The 17,381-nt window shown below is 51.2% G+C and overlaps 1 protein-coding gene across 1 annotated transcript in view; it reads right to left on the bottom strand.

Moving 5' to 3' along the window:
* The window catches only part of LOC119965898 (ankyrin repeat domain-containing protein 33B-like), a 60,354-nt gene that overhangs the window by 28,816 nt on the left and 14,157 nt on the right, over positions 1–17,381 (bottom strand). Inside the window, exon 2 of the mRNA XM_038796876.1 lies at positions 4,389–4,518. Coding sequence (XP_038652804.1) covers positions 4,389–4,518 — 130 coding nt within the window. The remainder of the gene's footprint in view (positions 1–4,388; positions 4,519–17,381) is intronic.

Here is a 17,381-nt window from a genome sequence, read left to right as displayed (position 1 = left end):
ATGTGGGGGGCGATATGGTAGGAATGCTCGCTAATTATATTGCAATATTTTAAATGAAGTTCCCAGCCTTCCTGGGTGGGAACCTCATTATGTCACTGGCAGGGGGCGCGGGGCGGAGAATCGATCAAGGAGATCTCACCGGCGAGATTTGTGTTTTCCAAGTCTTGAGATATTTTGCTCCTGCATCACCTTTTGCACCTGCGGCATACGGGGGAGGGAGGGCACAAAATTTATATTTTTTCAAGACATGGCTCCTGAACGGATACGGGGTGAAGGGCTCAGGAGGATACATGGGGCCATAATGGGGTTGTGGTGTACGAAGGGGCATGGGGTTCATGGAGGGCGCATGGGTATGTGGGCTGGTGAGGGTTTGAGGGCCTAATATTGGGCTAATGTCCCAGGAAATGGAGGTTGGCTTCCCCACCACAGGCCTGTGTCCAGAGGCAATGGGGCCCAATTTAACCCCACCCTCGCCTCCCCAGAACAAAACTATGGCGGAAGGCGACAGATCTTCCAGGGAGATTTCCCGACTAGGCCTTCTTGCCTCCTCCATGAAAATTCTGCCGAACATTTCAGGTTAATTACCTTTTTGTCAGATTATTTTAACCTCTGGTTCACTTAAGTGGTCACAGCAATAACGATCAACAACCGACATCTAAATCAATCCTCTCTGAGCATCATTACAAATAATGGAAGGGCCTTTTCCTGGATTTCCTAAAGGCATTTGGAAAAATCTGCTAGTGTTTGTAAAGGTGGACTTTATGGATGCTACAATTTCACAGTCGCAATTTACTTCACTTAGCATTTTGAAATAGAACGTGAGAATCTTGAATGTCAGGAGGGAATTGGAATTTCCTAAATCAACACTGTACACTAGAAGCAACAGAACCCAGCACAAGGCCCAAGGATCCTAAAGGAGCAGCACTACAGTTCCATACGGAAACTGAAATATGGATATTAAAACCTGTCAGGTTTAAGGAGACAGCTGGCGGGATGGGCACCACCCTTGGGAGGAAGGACCTTTGAGACAGGGCCCCCTCTTTGAAGAAGGGCACCCCACAGTGAGGGCGAGACTGCTGAACCTAGCAGTGGTTAGTACAGCATTCAAGAAACATAACTCTTTGTTTCCACTACCCCTCGAAGTGAACTCCACATAGTTACAACCTCAGGCCGAGTGGCCTGACTCACAAAAGGCACTCGCAAGAGGAAAATCCAAGCGCTTGTGTTCGAAGAATTTGGACACAACTTCTTAAAATAAAAAGACTTAAGCTGGAGTGATCGATGCTGATAGGAAAAATGACAATGGGCGCAATTCAACTAAATGGGAACAAAGTCCCATAGCGAACACGTTGAGCTGCATGTTTCCCAGCACCAAGAAACACATGGCCAAACAATGCCACTCACATTAAATAAGGAGCCTCAGCCGGTAACGCCCGGCTGAGTCTGCACATAGCCCTGTTTTCTACACCAAGGAGCCCCACTCACTGAAATACCTCAGTGTAGCGAGAGATCGGGATGCCACATGGTCCTGGCTGAGACTAGATATACTCTCCGCCCGCTTTGCGACTTTGTACTGACTTGATGAAGAAACATTTCTGTTTGAATCCTTCTCAGGACTCCTCACATTGTAATATTAACCAATCTTTTATCCATGCTATATGGGGAGGGGATTGTGCACAGGTATTGTCACTGGACTAGTAATCCAGAGACCCAGGGTAATGCTCTGGGGACCTGGGTTCGAATCCCACCATGGCTGATGGTGAAATTTAAATTCACTAATAATCTGGAATCACTGTCAAAGATAAAAAATCTGTCATACTTAGCTTGTACAACCTACATGTGACTCCTGATGCACAGCAATGAGGTTGACACTTAAATCCCTCTGATATGGCAAGCTGCTCAGTTCAAGGGCAATTAGGGGTGGGCAATAAATGTTGGTCCAGCCTGTGATGCCAACATCCCATGAATGAATTTAAAAAGTATATTACAGCCTACATCATGTGCTCTCATCATGTGATGTGGCAACTTATCAAATGTCTTTTATGAAGCGAAGTAGACCCTTTATCCATAATGAATGTTACTTTGTCAAAACATTCAAACACAACTTTTCTTTCATAAAACCATGTTGTGATCACGTTGTGAGTTTCTAAGAATCCTGCTTATTAATAGATTCTACCACTTTCCCGATGGCAGTTGTGATGTTAGGCTAACTGGCCTTTGTTTCCTGCTTTTTACATTCATCCGTTCTTGAATTAAAAGGTGTAATCACAGGAGATAATCTTTGCTATTCCATGTGTAAATTATAGTCCATACTGACTGTAATTTGCCTGTTAATTCATGTTTCATTTACACTGATTCTGATTTGTGTTCCATTAAAAATGACCAAAAGTGAAATCATCTTGGCAATTTCTCAATTTAGAAGTCGTTTGGCAAATCTGGTTATTTAGTTTACGCTTCCCCATGGGATAGTAAAAACAAAATGCATTTATTGCAGTAAAGTGTTGCTAGGATTTCCAAAGGAACATATCAAAGAAAAACGGATACCAAACCAATGAAAATATTTGGACAAGTGGCGAAATGCTTGTTCAAAAGGAGCAGCACCTTAATGGAGAAAAGAGAGGTGGAGAGGCCAAGAGGGGTTTTGGGGAATATTCCAGAGTTTAAGTTGTAGATGGCTGACAATGGGGTGAAGTAAGTAGAGGATGCACAATAAGCCGTGTTGGAGGATCACAGACATCTTAGTGGATTGTAGAGCTAGAGAAGGTTATAAAGATAGGGAGGGGCATGAGGATTTGAACACAAAGGTGGGATTTTTAAATCAGATGGACCGGGATGGTTAGCGAGCACAAGCCTACTTGAGGAATTCTGCCCTCAGAAGTCAGATATTGAGTTATTTTTTAAATTATTTCATGGGATGTGGGTGGTGCTAGCGAGCACCAGTGTGTGTTGCCCATCCTTAATTGTCCTTGAACTGAGTAACTTGCTGGACCATTTCAGAGGGCAGTTAAGAGGCAACCGCGTTGATTGTGGATCTGGAGTCACATGTTGGCCAGAACAGGTAAGGATGGCAGATTTCCTTCCCTAAAGGACCAGATGGATTTTTTTGACAATCAACAATGGTTTCATGGTCATCATTAGACTTTTAAATGATTTTTTTTTTAAATTCAAATCTTCTGTGGTGCGATTTGGACCCAGGTCCCCAGAGCAGTACCTTAGATCTCTGGATTACCAGTCTAGTGACAATATTACTCTGTCATTGCCTCCCCAGCTAGTGACACAAAACAGCACAAACTGGTGCTCACAGTGTGTGGGGGTGATTTGGTTGTAACAAGCTGAGTACAGGAGAACGTGCGAGCACTGAGGAATGACCTCTCCTCTACTCAGCTTGTTACAACCAGGTTACCCCCAGTACACAAACATGCCACTTCCATTCTCCAACCTGTTCGGCATTAATTATAAAGAAGTGCACTTGCTTGAATAAATCATTAGAACTGATGTAAAAAATCATTGATCATGAACCACCTCCATCATCGCAGGACACCACAAGAGACAGAACCATTGGGCTTCAGTGCATTGACTGCTGCTCCAACTAATAATTTTAGCTCAAAGCTTCTAATGCAAAGGCTTTTGGTTGTGTGTCAAGACTATTACTCTTCCTGTCGAGTGCTGAAGTCTTTCATAAATTTCTCTTTGTTGCTGTGGGTGCAGTGCAGTGACCCACCCTTTGGTTGAATTACTATTTTACTTTTCAGAGCGCATGAGGAACTGGCTTTGTTATCCTGCCGAGCGATCTAAAGTCAGATGGGTCGTGCGCACATGGTAACTTCATTATTTGCCTTGATGTTCAGAAAGCTTTCACACTGATGAACCAAAGAAATGGCGTCAGAAAGGAGCAGCCTTAAATGTGGTTTTCCCAGGGCACTAACTGGACATGCCCATTTTTTTTAAGTATTAAAATGGCTAGGGGTGATCATTTCTTTTTCCTCCCATGTCAAGATTTCATGGGAATAATAAAAAAAAGTTTTGTTTCTCCAATCGTAATTGGATGTCATCACAATCAAACAGATGAATAATTTAGGAGGAGGAACTGAGACCATTCGGAGTCAGCAGACCAGTTGCATTTTGGGACTGGAGACAGCCATCTTAGAAGCGTGAAAGCGATAGAGCCACCGCCAAATGCAAAACAAAGGAGGGAAATCCTCTTTCACACACCTCATTCAGCCAACTGAAATATGGGATTACAGCAAGTAGGCTGTGAGACCTTCTCCCACCTCACCTGCTAGGGAGAAGCAAGGTGGAAAATAAATTGTAAATGGAGGGGCAAGGCAGAAGCACCAGTGACAGAGTGTGTTCGAAATAATAAATCTACTGGAAATTTCAGTTCTTACCTGCTTGCACTGCAATAATCAGAGCTGTATTTCCCTCTTTGTCTTGCCAGTTGACATCAAGGTGAGGACACTCGGCCAGGAGGAAAACAATGTCCATGAACCCCTGGTAACAAGCCACCATCAGTCCAGTCTGGAAACAGAATCCACGCAGCAGTTTTAGAGAGTTATGGGGAGCAAACATCAGAAACTATAAATAAACCAACACGTGCAAGGTTATGACATATGGATGAGCAGATATGAAAGAAGTGCCGATGAATAAGGCGGTTTGTTGCAGAAGTTAAACATTTGTAACCATTTACATAATCTCAATGGTTAACAGTTCACACAAAATTACAGCTGACTAGCAACGGTGAAGGGATCCAACATGGGTAAGATCACAAAATCTCCAAACAATGTCACTCTCAGCGACAAACAGACTCCTTAGTGTTAGCAAATAGACGATAAGAGAAGAAAGTGAAATGGAAAATGAAATGAAAATCGCTTATTGTCACGAGTAGGCTTCAATGAAGTTGCTGTGAAAAGCCCCTAGTCGCCACATACCGGCACCTGTCCGGGGAGGCTGGTACGGGAATCGAACCGTGCTGCTGGCCTACCTTGGTCTGCTTTAAAAGCCAGCGATTTAGCCAAGTGAGCTAAACCAGCTAAACCAGTGGGACTCAAATACAGCGTTTCATTCTGAGCACCAGTGACCAGGCCGAGGATCAGGGAGAAAAATCACAATAAGCAAAATCCCGCAGATGCTGGAAATCCAAAGCAGAACTGGGGAAGAGAGAAAAGGAAGTACTGTCAACACTCAACAGTCAGACGAGCATCCTTGGAGTGAGGGAGGGTAGGGTCAAACATTGGTCAGAAACAGGCGATGTCGTAGAACAACAGATGATAAAGAGGAACGGAGCCAGGAGAAAAGAAGCTAAGGGGAGATAAAAGAGATGCCATGGGGACAAGCAATTTGATGAAAGAACAGGTGGCAGTGCAAGACAAAGAAGGCAAAACAAACAAAATGTTCGGAAACAAAGGTTCTGCGGGGCTGGAACCTTGCGAATTCTGAATGGTGCAGTGGAAACCAAAAATATATCTCATCCCCATATCACTAGGAAAGTCTAAGATGGTTATCTGGGGCGGCATTCTTCCCTACCCGGCGTGACGGAGGGTCCCGGAGTAGGGGAGTGGCGCCAACCACTCAGGGGTTGCGCCTCCCCAAAGGTGGGGAATTCTCCCCACCTTTGGGGGCCAGCCCCGCGCCAGAAGCGGCGCAAAAAACCGGCGCCCCCGACAGCGGGGCTGGTCGAAAGGCTTTTGCCGGTCTGCGCATGCGCGATGTGTGGTTCTCTTCCGCTTCCGCCATGGCGAAGGCCGTGGCGGCCGCGGAAGAAAATAGTGCAGCCAGGGCACTGGCCCGGAGTCTGAGCCGGGGGCCCCGATCGCGGGCCAGGCCACCATGGGGGCACCCCCCGGCGTTCGATCGCCCCCGCCCCCCCAGGACCCCGGGGGCCTGCTCGCGCCGCTGAGCCCGCCGTTCCAGAGGTGGTTTAAACCTCGGCGGCGGGAGAGGCCTCCCAGCGGCGGGAGAATCACCGCAGGGGCCTCTCCGATCGGAGTGGCAAGATTCCGCCGCTGCCACTTCCCGGGTGGCGGAGAATCTCTACCACGGCGGGGACGGGATTTTAGGCGCCCCCCAGGCGATTCTCCGACCCTGCTGGGGGTCGGAGAATTTCGCCCCTGATTGTTCACCACCATGTTTGCCTCTGTTTCGTTGAGCGTTATTTTTAAAAAATGAGCAATCATCTTACTATTCGTTAAGCATAGCAGCACAAGGACTTCCGGTTGCGGCTATGCGGAGCTAACCCGCACGTTCGGCAGCTCCCGCTATTTAGGGACTTTTGGGCCGTTTCGAGGGCCCCAAACGGCGCTGCTTTTACGCAACCCGGTGGGGGAAGGTGTCTGGAAGAACTTGCCTCACACTATATGGTGCTCACCCAGAGTGGGACGAACAAAAAGGCTGCAGCAACTCCCCAAAAAAAACGGGGGAAGGAAAACAAAATGGCGGCCGGCGCAACACCCGAGGACTGGTGGAAGTGGGCACAGGAGCAACAGGCCTCGCTCCTACATTGTTTTGCTGAGCTGAAGGCTGAGTTGCTGGACTCCATGAATGCAACTACGAACAAGCTGCTTGGGACCCAGGCGGCCCAGGAGGAGTCTATTCGGAAGTTGCAGCAGCAGGCCATTGAAAGGGAGGAGGAGGCCATGGGCCTCGTGGGGAAAGTGGAGTTGCACGAGGCACTTCATAAAAAGTGGCAGGACCGCTTGGAGGAGCTGGACGTTCGCACGAGGCGAAATAATCTGAGGATCCTGGGCCTGGCGGAGGGGCTGGAGGGGTCGGATCTCCTGGCGTATGTGACCACGACGCTGAGCTCGTTGATGGGAGCGGGGTGCTTCCATTTGACCCTGGAGCTTGAGGGAGCGCACAGAGTGATGGTCAGGAGGCCCAAGGCAGGTGAGCCCCCGAGGGCAGTGCTGGTGCGGTTCCACCGATTCAGTGGCCAGGAGTGTGTGCTGCGCTGGGCCAAGAAAGAGAGGAGCAGTAAATGGGAGAATTCGGTAGTGAGGATCTACCAGGACTGGAGTGTGGAGGTGGCTAAGCGGCGGGCCGGGTTCAACCGGACGAAGGCGGTGCTTCATGCTAAGCAGGTCAGGTTTGGAATGCTGCAGCCTGCGCGCCTGTGGGTGACATACAAGGACCGGCACCATTACTTCGAGTCCCCGGAGGAGGCGTGGGCCTTTGTACAGGCGGAGAAGCTGGACTCGAACTAGGGCCTGGGGACATACTTTGGCCGTCGTTGTTTCCGCTGTGGCTGTTTTGTTTCAACTGTTTCAACTTTTTTAACTTCGACATGTGTGTTATGTATGCTAGTTTTCTGTTTGCTCTGTTTACGGGTGAGTTTGTTTGTTGGGCATGGTTGTAGGTTAGGTGGGGAGTGTTGGGGGTTTGTGTTTTATATGTTCTCTTCTGTACGGGGCTGGGGATTGAGGTAAAACTGGATTTTGGGGAACTGCGTCAGAAGGGTGGGGTGTGGCAGTGTGAAAGCGCGGGCTTTCCTCTGGTTTCCCGCGCTGCGGGGCAGGGGGGTGGAGCTTGCGGTGGGGGCAGGGCCTCTACGGTTCTTCTTACCCGCGCTGCAGCAATGCCAAGGAGGTGTGGCAAGAGGGGGATGACCCCATGCCGGGAGGGGATAGGTTTTGGCGGGAGCTGCCGGGGTCAGCAGAAGTCAGCTGACTCACGGAAGTACCATGGAGGGTGCGTCGCGGCTAAGAGGAGTCCTAGCCGGGGGGGGGGGAGATACCGGGTTGCTGCTGGAACGACTAGGAAGGAGCCGATGGGGGCCGGGGGGGGAAGAGGAGAGGCGTTATCGCAATGGGGAACGGGTCAAGCGGGGTGTGCTGGCCTGCGGCGAACATCTGCCAAGCTATGGCTAGTCGGCGGGGGAGGGGGCTGGGTTGCCCTCTGATCCAGCTGATTACCTGGAACGTGAGGGGGCTGAACGGGCCGGTTAAGAGAACCAGGGTGTTTTCCCATCTAAGGGGGTTGAAGGCGGACGTGGCTATGCTCCAGGAGACCCACCTGAAGGTGGCGGACCAGGTTCGTCTGAGAAGGGGTGGGTGGGGCAGGTTTATCATTCAGGATTGGACGCGAAGAACCGGGGGGGTGGCGATTCTGGTGGGGAAGAGGGTGGCGTTTGAGGCGGCTGAGGTGGTGTCGGACAAGGAGGGCAAATATATCATGGTGAAGGGTAGGCTGCAGGGAGAGGTGGTGGTGCTGGTGAACGTATATGCCCCGAATTGGGATGATGCTGGCTTCATGAGGCGATTGTTGGGCCGCATCCCGGACCTGGAGGCAGGGGACCTGATCATGGAGGGAGATTTTAACACAGTGCTGGATCCCACACTGGACTGGTCCAGTTCAAGGACGGGTAGGAGACCAGCGGCGGCCAAAGTGCTGAGGGGATACATGGACCAGATGGGAGGGGTGGATCCCTGGAGGTTTGGGAGACCGAGAGCGCGAAAGTATTCCTTTTTCTCTCACGTCCATAGGGTTTATTCCCGGATAAATTTTTTTGTCCTGAGCAGGGGACTGATTCCGAGGGTGCAGGATGCCGAGTACTCAGCCATAGCGATTTCGGACCATGCCCCGCACTGGGTTGATCTGGAGATGGGAGAGGCGCGGGACCAGCGCCCGCTCTGGCGCCTGGATGTGGGGATGCTGGCGGAGGAGGAGGTGTGTAAGATGGGTTCTGAGAAGCATTGAGGGGTATCTGGATACCAATGATACGGGGGAGGTCCAGGTGGGGATGGTCTGGGAGGCTCTGAAAGCAGTGATCCGGGGGGAGCTGATCTCCATCCGGGCCCACAGGGAAAGGAGGGAGAAGAAGGAGAGGGAGAGACTGGTAGGAGAGCTCCTGGAGGTGGACAGGAGATATGCGGAGGCACCGGAGGAAGGGTTGCGGGGAGAACGGCGCAGTTTGTAGGCCAATTTTGACTTGTTGACCACCAGAAAGGCGGAGACACAGTGGAGGAGGGCGCAGGGCGCGGTATATGAGTATGGCGAGAAGGCGAGCAGGATGTTGGCGCATCAGCTCCATAGGCGAGATGCGGCTAGGGAAATTGGTGGAGTGAAGGATGGGGGTGGAAATGTAGTGCAGAAGGGGACAGAAGTAAACGGGGTCTTTAGGGACTTTTACGAGGGATTGTACCGGTCGGAACCTCCGAGGAGGAGCGAGGGGATGGAGAGCTTCATGAACAGGCTATGTTTCCCAAGGGTTCAAGAGAGGCTGGTAGAGGGGCTGGGGGCGCTGATAGAGTTGGAGGAGCTAGTCAGGGGGATCGGCCAAATGCAGTCAGGTAAGGCCCCGGGGCCGGGAATTTTACAAAAAATATGCGGACCTGGTGGGTCCCCTGTTGGTGCGAACCTTCAATGAGGCATGGGAGGGGGGTGGGGGGCTTTGCCCCCGACGATGTCGCGGGCACTGATCTCTTTGATCCTGAAACGGGATAAGCACCCCTTGCAGTGCGGATCATATAGGCCTATCTCCCTCCACAACGTAGACGCTAAGCTGCTGGCGAAGATCCTGGCTACCAGGATAGAGGATTGTGTGCCAGAGGTAATTCACGAAGATCAGACAGGATTTGTCAAGGGGCGGCAGCTCAACACGAATGTGCGGAGACTGCTCAATGTTATCATGATGCCGGCAGTGGAGGGGGAGGTGGAGATAGTGGTGGGGCTGGATGCGGAGAAAGCGTTTGATAGAGTTGAGTGGGGGTACCTGTGGGAGGTGCTGGAGAGGTTTGGATTTGGGGAGGGATTCATCAAATGGGTGAGGCTGCTTTATGCGGCTCCGATGGCGAGTGTAGTCACAAATGGAAGGAGATCGGAGTATTTTAGGCTTTATCGTGGGACCAGGCAGGGGTGTCCCCTGTCCCCCCTGCTCTTTGCACTGGCGATTGAACCGCTGGCCATGGCGTTGAGGGAGTCAGGGAAATGGAGGGGTCTGGTGCGGGGTGGGGAGGAGCACCGGGTTTCGCTGTATGCGGATGACCTGCTGTTATATGTGGCGGACCCAGAGGGGGGAATGCCGGGGGTTATGGAGCTTTTAACGGAATTTGGGGGCTTCTCGGGCTATAAGCTAAATTTAGGAAAGAGCGAGGTTTTGTAGTGCACCCGGGGGATCAAGAGGAGGGAATTGGGAGGCTCCCTTTCAGGAGGGCAGTGAAGAGTTTCAGGTACCTGGGGGTGCAGGTGGCCAGGAGTTGGGGGGCTCTCCATAAGCTTAACTTCACCAGACTAGTGGAACAGATGGAGGAGGAATTTAAAAGGTGGGACATGGTGCCGCTATCGCTGGCGGGCAGAGTGCAATCCGTCAATCTGACGGTTCTCCCGAGGTTCTTGTTCCTCTTCCAGTGCTTGCCCATCTTTATCCCTAGGGCCTTTTTAAAAGGGTAACCAGCAGCATCATGGGATTTGTTTGGGCGCATGGCACCCCGAGGGTGAAGCGGGTCTTCTTGGAGCGGGGTAGAGATGGGGGGGGGGGGCTGGTGTTGCCCAATCTCTCGGGGTACTACTGGGCGGCCAACGTGTCGATGGTGCGCAAGTGGGTGATGGAGGGGGAGGGGGCAGCATGGAAACGGACGGAGAGAGCATCCTGTGGGGATACAAGCCTGCGGGCCCTGGTAACGGCGCCGTGGCCGCTCCCTCCCACAAGGTATACCACGAGTCCGGTGGTGGCGGCTACCCTCAAGATTTGGGGGCAGTGGAGGCGACATAGGGGAGAAATGGGGGGCTCGATGGAGGCTCCGTTAAGGGGGAACCATAGGTTCGTCCTGGGGAACATGGTTGGGGGATTTCAGGGATGGTACAGAGCGGGCATTAGACAGCTGAGGGACCTGTTTATCGACGGAAGGTTTGCGAGCCTGGGGGAGTTGGAGGAGAAATTTGGGCTCCCTCCGGGAAACATGTTTAGATATCTGCAGGTAAAGGCATTTGCTAGGCGGCAGGTGGAGGGATTCCCTTTGCTTCCCGCGAGGGGGGTGAGTGACAGGGTGCTTTCGGGGGTCTGGGTCGGGGAGGGGAAGATATCCGATATCTACAAGCTTATGCAGGAGGTGGAAGAGGCGTCAGTAGAGGAGCTGAAAATGAAGTGGGAGGGGGAACTTAGGGAACAGATCGAAGACGGGACATGGGCTGATGCCCTGGAGAGGGTAAATTCTTCCTCCTCGTGTGCGCGGCTTAGCCTCATTCAATTCAAGGTGCTGCATAGGGCCCACATGACTGGGACGAGGATGAGTAGGTTCTTTGGGGGTGAGGACAGGTGTGTCAGGTGCTCGGGGAGTCCAGCGAACCATGCCCATATGTTCTGGGCATGCCCGGCACTGGAGGAGTTCTGGAAGGGGGTGGCGAGGACGGTGTCAAGGGTGGTGGGATCCAGGGTCAAGCCAGGATGGGGACTCGCGATCTTTGGGGTTGGGGTAGAGCTGGGAGTGCAGGAGGCGAAAGAGGCCGGTGTGCTGGCCTTTGCGTCCCTAGTAGCCCGGCGAAGGATTTTGCTACAGTGGAAGGACGCGAGGCCCCCAAGCGTGGAGACCTGGATCAATGACATGGCGGGTTTCATTAAACTAGAGAAGGTCAAATTTGCCCTGAGAGGATCGGTACAAGGGTTCTTTCAGCAGTGGCAACCTTTCCTCGACTTTCTGGCTCAACGATAGGGTACTGGGACAGTAGCAGCAGCAACCCGGGGTGGTGGGGGGGGGACGATGACTATGTTTGTTTATTTTATTTAAATTTGATTTATTTAATTTTAATTTATAGTTGGGGGGGGGCATGGGGAGTGTGATACATGTGATGTTACGGGTTGGGGGGATTTGTGGGTGTTATGGGCAGTTAGTTGCATATTATTACTTGTTGTTATATTTTTATATTTTCTGTAAAAAATACCAATAAAAATTATTTTTTTTAAAAAGCATAGCAGCACAATAGTTATGGTGGCTTTAATGGCACAGCTTAGGTCATTCCTATTAGGCTCGCAGCATTTGCACCTTTGTCCGTAACAAGTGGATCAATACCTCCCTGATAGCAGCACGGTAGCATTGTGGATAGCACAATTGCTTCACAGCTCCAGGGTCCCAGGTTCGATTCCGGTTTGGGTCACTGTCTGTGCGGAGTCTGCACATCCTCTACGTGGGTTTCCTCCGGGTGCTCCGGTTTCCTCCCACAGTCAAAGATGTGCAGGTTAGGTGGATTGGCCTTGATAAATTGCCCTTAGTGTCCAAAATTGCCCTTAGTGTTGGGTGGGGTTACTGGGTTATGGGGATACGGTGGAGGTGTTGACCTTGGGTAGGGTGCTCTTTCCAAAATCGGTGCAGACTCGATGGGCTGAATGGCCTCCTTCTGCATTGTAAATTCTATAATATCTATGATAGATACTTTGCACAGGTCAAACTTATAGCAAACACTCGCGTTCAGAATAGATGACTAAAGTTCATTAGTCAGAGGGTTCCAGCAAAGCAACTGTGACATTGCAATGCAGATTCCTCCTGCTGGTAAATTTTTATTATGTAATATTAAAGGAGAGTCCATTGTGCTTCTGCATGTGCTAGTAGAAACGTGGCCGGAAAAGCTTTAAACCGCTGGATGTTCCTAATTATTTATTGTAAACATTCCCAGCTCTTCCACCATTGCGTAGGCAGATCTAAACAATGAGAATTTTGGACAAAGACAGATTATTTGATGAGAGATCATTCTCAGGGGTCCCTTCAAATCCATGCTGCCTCTCTGTGGATCAATCCAGTCACTCCCATTCCGCCGCTCTATCCCCGTAGCCGTGCAAGTCTATGGGCGCGATTCTCCGCCCCCCACGCCGGGTGGGAGAATAGCGGGAGGGCCTCCCGACATTTTTCACGCCCTCCTGCTATTCTCCCCCCCTCCACGCCCGACCCACGCCACGAATCGCCGCCTTTTAACTACAGATTTTTGAACTACAATGGAATCAAGAGTTATTGAGGGTGGGTGGGGGCAGGCAGGAAGGTGGAGTTAAAGCCACAATAGATCAGCTGTGATCTTATTGAATGGCACAGCAGGTTCGATGGGCCGAATGGTCTACTCCTGCTCCTATTTCTGATGATCCTCTGATCTATTACAGAAACCTGGCAGTTAATATTTTAATTGAGGATGTTTTGAGCACTCACGGCTGCACCCTTCTCTTGTCATCCCCCCCCCCCCCCCCCCCCCCCCCGGCCAGACCCTGCTGCTACCAGCATGACACATATTAACACGTGAACGGGGTTTTTTTGACATCAGCCTTGTTGATCGCCGCTTCGGATTCCCAACTGAAGGGGCTTTCTGGCAGCAGGCATGGTTTCAGAATCTGACTCATTTACTTTATTGTTTGTCTTTTTCTGTTATTCAACGGGTGCATGCTAAAACAGGAGAATGTCAGTCAAAAGTTACCGCTTCCAGTCAAATCCTAAATAGACCAGATTCGAGAATTGCAAATTTCACAACAGGAAATGATTGTTTGGAGGAGGAAAACCCCGAACAAAATAACAGAAAAGTAAAAAATATCTGAAGATCATTGAGTGGGGGAGGGGGTATTTATAGTTTTCATAATAACAATAACAATATAAACATTGTACGCTGACACATTCCTCACACAGGACCCGCCCACAAACCCGTCTCTGGGCAGAACTCCCCCCCACGCCGGGTGGGAGAATCGTTGGGGCGCCGCACGAGTCCCGCCATGCCGCCCCGGCACCCGCACGCAATTCTCCCACCCCCCCCCCCCAAACCGGTGCGCGAGATTCATGGCTGGCCGCTGGGAGAATCACCACTCCCCGTTTGTAATGGGCGAGCGGCGATTCTCCGGCCCGGATGGGCCGAGCGGCCGGCCCGAAACGATGGGTTCCCTTTGGCACCGTCCACACCTGGTCGCTGCCGGTGGGAACAGCGTGGGAACGCTGGGGGGGGGGGGGGGGGGGGGCGGCCCTGGGGGGAGGGGGGGGAGATCCAGCACCAGGGGGGCCTCAAAAGGGGTCTGGCCCGCGATCGGTGCCCACCGATCGGCGGGTCGGCCTCTCTGAAGGAGGAACTCCTTTCCTCCGCCGCCCCGCAAGATCCATCCGACATTTCTTGCGGGGCAGCCAGCGGGGAGGACGGCAACCGCGCATGCGCGGGTGACGTCATTTATGCAGCACCGGCCGAGTAATTTACATGCCCCGCATTTATGTGGCACCAAGGCCCGGCGCACATAAATGATGTGGCGCTGCTCCTAGCCCCCCGGGCGTAGGAGAATAGGGGGCGAGGAGCGGCCTCCGACGCCGGAGTGAAACACTCCAGTTTTCACTCCGGCATCGGGACTTAGTCGCCCGATGGGAGAATTTCGCCCTCTATCTCTCCCCCTAGCTCAACTTCCCACTTGCCCTTTAGCTCCTCCATCTGAGTTTCCTCCGACTCCATAAGCTCTTTGTAGATATCAAAAAAGGCTGGAGTGGGCAGATCAGCCATGTGGGCAGAATGCTGAATGGCAGCTGAATGGTGGAACAGGCATGAGAGGCTCCTATGTTCGACAACACATCTGGAGTGAGTGTGAATTCTGGGAACATCTGCACACCCCACAGCAGAGGCCACCTGGCACATAACAGTATGGATATATATCAAAGAATGAACTCTCTCCCAGTTCGACACACATTGCCTACATCTCCCCTTCCCCCATACACAGGCCGCCATGGAAGGTGGTGAACCCATTTGCCATACGCTTTAATATCATTAGCGGGCTTCCCTGTTGTATTGCCCCCCCACACACACACATTAGGATTTCGCCCCACCCTCCCTCCGCTGCTGATGGGACGTCGCATCAGCGAGGTTAACAACAGGTGCTGACAAATGGAGACCTGGTGAAGCGAACCCTCCAGGGGCGCACAGGTATATCCAGCCCCCAGTGGGAGAGGGTCATGCCCGTGCAATGACCCCTGGTACTGCCCCCGACTAAGTGTCAAAAAATATGGCGGGATAGGGACTGCACGGTGGCGCAATGGTTAGCACTGCTGTCTCACGGCACCGAGGTCCCAGATTCGATCCCGGCTCTGGGTCACTGTCCGTTTGCACATTCTCCATGTGTTTGCATGGGTTTTGCCCCACAACCTAAAGATGTGCAGGGTAGGTGAATTGGCCACACTAAATTGCCCCTTAATTGGCAAAAATGAATTGGGCACTCTAAATTTTTTTTTAAAAATATGGCGGGAAAAGCCGGCAGTGCGGCCAGTGAGTCACGCCCTTCTTTTCCCACCCGAGGTGACACCATCGAAAAATTAATAAAATCCGCCCACAGTATATCAATGTGTCACTCACAACGCCGTGCGTGTCTCCCCCCCCCCGCCCCCCCAACCACCACCCAACCCACCGATCCAATGTTGGGATGCAGAAACAGGGGTAACTGGGTTCAGCATTAGTCACCATTTCCAGGAGCACAGTTAATGTCAGATTATTTCTCCTACCATGTGATTGGCTGCAGGGGATTTTATTTATTTCCATGAAGCCTTTCTGTTACGGCATGTATTGTTCATTGTATCAGTATTGATTGCCCGGACATGAATGTCACTGCTGTTATTGTGAAAACACTCAATAAACTGAATCAAATGTCTGCCTGCTATTCTGACACAGGTGGCAACCACACAGACAACTTTGCCTGGTTCCTAGGCGCAAGATATTCATTTGGCACCTGAAGTGCCTTTCTGAGATGTCCTGGTGAGATTACTAAAACGCTACTGCGGCTAATGTAGGCATTCTCGTTTCCCAGCCCCCAGCAGATTTGGTGGGGCTGTCCCGCCTGAGATCACACTCATGAAGCGGTGGCTTCTGGGCACAGTAAAACCTTTGTCTGCACCACATGCTGCTCTAAGCTATATAACAATGTAACTCAGAATTCATTAAACCAACTGCACAGTATCTCTCTCTCCAACTGAATCCGAGAGGAAGGAAGGATGAAAACAAAATTGTTCAGGTTCATGGTCTCTGTTTTTCCCTCTAAATTTAAAGTATCCAATTCATTTTTTTTACCAATTAAAGGGCAATTTAGCATGGCCAATCCACCTACCCTGCATATCTTTGGTTTGTTGGGGGTGAAACCCATGCAGACACAGGGGGCCGGATTCTCCGTTCCCCGACGCCGATTTTGTAATCTGCGATCCGGCGGAAAATCCCTTTTTACGATGAATCGGGGGCGGCGCCTGTTTTCGCATGCTCCGCCCCCTCCAAAATATCATCGTCAAGGCGCACGCCGTTGGGACAGCCTCAGGACGTCACCTGAAGGCCCTCCCTCGATGCTCCGCCCCCTGATGGGCTGAGTTCCTTAATGCGCGGTTGACCCGTCTCAGCGGTCGGCATGTCCTCCACTCTGACGGACTCCGAACTTGTTGGCGGGCAGCTGGTGCAGCACGAACTCTTCCTATTGGGCAGCATGCAGGGGACACTGCTGCTGAGGAGAGAGTTTGGTGCTGTTTCTGGGTCTCTCTGACTCCCTAAAGTGAATGGCATCATGTTGAAACCAAATTCAGGCCACTCCGTGAAAGGAATGAGAATTGAAGAACAAAGGAAACTCTCATGTCTTCACTGTGTGTCCCAGAGCACCGCACACTCAATCAATTACTTGACCTCCAAGTAGCATTACAGGACATAAATTTAAAGATGTAAAAATATTCTTATTCCGGCAGGCTCAGACCTGCTACCTTCCAGTGACTGAATCAGTGGTCATTGTTTCTGTGACCACTGAAACTATAAGCAATCATAGTCTGTCTGCCGCTCCTGGGACTTCACCCATGACATCTCTCCACTGTTGACGATTGAATTATAAATCCAATAAGCCGTCAGGCCTTGGGTCGTAAAATCAATAATAGCCTTTGGCTTACTCAATGCTGCACTATTTTACCTTCAAATGGCACCGCAGCATAATTTGCAGTGTTCTCTCTACCAGATGAAATAGCTCTCAGTTGATTTAAGGCATTTAGTGCAAATGAGTGCTTGAGGTGACAAATGAGAGAGAGAAATAAAAGAGAGAAAGAGGTAGCTCACGTGTAGGTAGGTAGGCTCTATTTAATGAGAATTGAATAGTCATGAAAATGATGTGCACTGGTAGGGATGGTACTATTGGTCAACGGACTCTGAAATTGTCTGAAGTCACCTCTTTGCTGCGGCAACATTGATATTAAACTGGGAACGTCAAAGGACGAGAAAAGTGGTCCTCACGGTAACCACGCTGATAAATCGTAATTGCCAGAAGCATTTCTGCCGGGTAGCCAACACAACATTACACAGGTCAGTGAAATTGTTCAGTCTCATAGGCCAGTTTCTGGTAAGTGGGAGATCTGAGCCCTTCATCAGCCAAGATGGTGATCAACCAGCGAGTCTGCGGCAGAAAGATTCAGGAAGCACACGGTGCTTATGAAACATTACAC

Source organism: Scyliorhinus canicula, chromosome 5 (genome assembly GCF_902713615.1).
Source record: "Scyliorhinus canicula chromosome 5, sScyCan1.1, whole genome shotgun sequence".
NCBI lineage: Eukaryota > Metazoa > Chordata > Chondrichthyes > Carcharhiniformes > Scyliorhinidae > Scyliorhinus > Scyliorhinus canicula.
This window is presented reverse-complemented; position numbering and strand designations above follow the sequence as displayed.